The following is a 3,092-nucleotide window of genomic DNA, read 5'->3' on the forward strand; positions in this document are numbered from 1 at the left end:
ATCCCTGGCAAGTCTTATAGAAGGTGGTGATCAGGTCGAAATACTGAAACGTTGGTTGTGACCATGTCCAAATACCCCCCCCTCCCGGTAGTGTACCTCTAGCTATAACTATGATACGTACCTAGGTACCTATGACATATGTAGGTAATTCAACTACTACTTAGTAATACATGTAGGTACGATAGGTACCTAGTACTAATTGAAACTTCGTACAATCCCATCATCGTCTATTCTATGCTAAAACGACAACGGCTAACAGAATCGTGAAGACCAGCAGGACTGCTGATGAGACTACGCCGCCCACTCGCTCAGCACTGCTTGGGGCTCTCGTTGATACAGTCGAATTGCTCCCATTTCCTGCAGTTGTACTATTGGCACTGCCTTCGACAATAGCAATCCGACCTTCGAGCTCAAAATCGATTGGGCTATGCTTCCCCATATAGTCTTCCAACACCTCTTCCATTGTATTTAAGGCAATTACATCCTCAACTGGTAACACAAGATTATCGCCTCCGCCAGTTATGAAATCCGCTGTAACGATCTTATATTGAGTATTCGCATCAACGGACTTGTTGCCGATCGTAAGTCGGACAAGACGTTGACCAACGGCATTGTTGGGGTTATACTCGACCTTGATGCCGCGGCTGACCTGGAAGAAACTGGTAACTTCTTTCTGATTGAATTGGTTGACTTTACTGACGAGGCCTTCGAAGATCTTCCAAAGATCTGCGCCGCTATAACTAACTTCGACCACGGCGTTGCCGAATGGGAATGACGTTATCACTTGTCCGCGCGTGATATCTCCCGCATCGATAGTGGCGCGAATGCCGCCTGCATTCACGAGTGCGAAAGCCGCATCGCTGCCGGCATCAAGACGATATTGAAGAATTGCGCTAGGGATGTTAGCATGTTGCGGATATAACGACATACCCGATTAAACGATGATTTAAAAGATGGTAAAAAAAAAAAAAAAAACTTACTCGGTAACCAAATCGCCCAAAGTGCATTCCTGCTTCTGACAAGTGGTTTGGTCGAGCACAATTTTAGTGCTACCAACTTTTTCGGAAGCGTATGCCTCGAATGGTTTTCTCCACTCGTCAACCTGTGTCTGAAGACCTTCGTCTTGCTTGGTGGCGTTCGTCAAGTGGATTGGGGCGCCGTGGTAGGCCAGAATTTTGCCCTCCGTGTTATACGTAACATCGATATAGCCCAAGTACTCCCCCCATCTATAGGCTGTGACGATGAATACCTCATCCCCATCCTTGTTTGTCTCAATAGTAGGGTAAGGGCCTTTAGCACCCTCCATATCTCCAAGAAGCGTATGACTGTGACCGCCCATGATGAGATGCAATCCAGTCGTCTCCTGGGCTAGAAGTTTGTCCTGGTCATACCCGATATGGGTGATAGCCGCAATACGGGTGATATTTGTTGTGCTACGAATCTCGTCGATCGAAGCCTGAACAGCAGCAATGGCATCCGTGAATTTGGTACCGTTGCCCGGATCGCTAATACTGGCTGTCGACTCAGTCGTTACACCAATGACAGCCAATTGGTATTCCTCGAAAATGTGATATGGCTTGATAGTGGAGTTTAGCTTCTCGTTGTCTGAGACAATGTTCGCGGATATGACAGGAAATGTTAAATTCTTGATAAAATCTCCTAGCTGATCATCACCACCATCAAACTCGTGGTTTCCAAGAGTCATGGCATCGAATCCTAGCTGGTTGAGAGTATCCGCAATCTTTTCTCCGCCATAGAAAGTGTAGAATAAAGTTCCTTGGAACTCATCGCCCACATTTAACCATAGGCTGTCGTTATGCTCTGGCCGCGTATCTTCGATGATCGTCTTAACACGTGCGTATCCTCCATAACAGCCCTTAGAGGAATTTGTACAGTCGGTGCCTGATGAGGCGAATTGGTCTAGATGTGCGTGAACGTCATTGATGTGGTAAAATGAGATATTATAATTGCCGTCTGCGTCAATGAACCGCTTCGATAAGCGTTTGCTGTAAAGCGAGTCCTCCGCCGAAGCCAACCAAACCAAACTGTTGGCGACGAAGGAGAGGACAAGAAAAGAGGTAATGCGAATCATCTTGATAAAGCTCAGCCACCTAGCAAGGTCACCAATGGCGTCGCTTTACAGCACACAAAACCAACTAGCAACGTAGCGATAATCTCTCAAATTCTCGGTCACAAATCGCTAACGGATTATTCTTATTCGCACGAGGGATTCGGGGCGAATGCTGACTTTATGTAGCGAGCCGGGTTCACGATAGGCACCTACGGATATCACTCAAGGCTTGGCGCAGCTCCAGTGTTTGCCGAACTTCCTTCCCAATTCGATCGTGATGACCGGAGCGGCGGTACGCCACGGTAATATAGCGATTAATAACTCTTCTACACTGTTATGAGATATGTACAAGCACCACCCACTCAGTTATCAGTTGTGACAAGATCCGAGTTGACCGGAATCATATTGGCACCTGGGCAGCTTAACTCGATCAGCTAGGTACGAGCAATGTAAAGCCTTGGCGGAAAGCTCCAATCGTTCTCGAACTGCGAATCTTATTGGCACGTGGGAGGTCAAGCTTCGAAGACGTGCATGTGGATGGCATCAGACAGCCTTGGCGCATCCAAGGGTCCCTTCGCAGCGTACTCGGCACTCTCCATTAGGTAGCATCCTGCGAACCTAAGACTCTTACGAATTTTAGTTGATGATAACCTCCCACGTGCATTTAGCAATGGCTATCTACCTAACTAACTAGGTAGATTTCTGAGAAGCATCCTCAGATGGCCAAGACTGATGGAATCCTTAACATCCGTTGATACCAGGTACGCAGCTAAACCCTCCCCCTTCCCCCCCCAAAAAAAAAAAATATCAAAAAAATAAAAAAATCGAGATAACTGAATCTTTATGAGTATGTTGCACAGGATAGTCATCATATTCTAAATCCGTAAATAAGCCATATATAGGTACAGACTTACGGCCAGTTATTTTCGATGTAAAAAGGCTTATTGTACCTAACTATTCAAAGTTACAAATAGTGAGCCATTTGTAGAATTTGATTACCTACCTCCTAGATACATAAGTC

General features: G+C 46.1%; 1 protein-coding gene across 1 annotated transcript; it reads right to left on the bottom strand.

Moving 5' to 3' along the window:
• On the bottom strand, window positions 1-2,483 carry GGS22DRAFT_102563 (Metallo-dependent phosphatase). The gene is made up of 2 exons (XM_047957721.1): window positions 981-2,483; window positions 1-893 (listed from the first exon to the last, which is right to left on the bottom strand). Exons 1-2 carry the CDS (start codon window positions 2,090-2,092, stop codon window positions 233-235), a joined length of 1,773 nt encoding a protein of 590 aa, XP_047813709.1. The 5' UTR covers window positions 2,093-2,483; the 3' UTR covers window positions 1-232.
• Window positions 2,484-3,092: the final 609 nt, after the last annotated feature.

Source organism: Annulohypoxylon maeteangense (genome assembly GCF_022496945.1).
Source record: "Annulohypoxylon maeteangense strain CBS 123835 unplaced genomic scaffold GGS22scaffold_36, whole genome shotgun sequence".
Lineage (NCBI taxonomy): Eukaryota > Fungi > Ascomycota > Sordariomycetes > Xylariales > Hypoxylaceae > Annulohypoxylon > Annulohypoxylon maeteangense.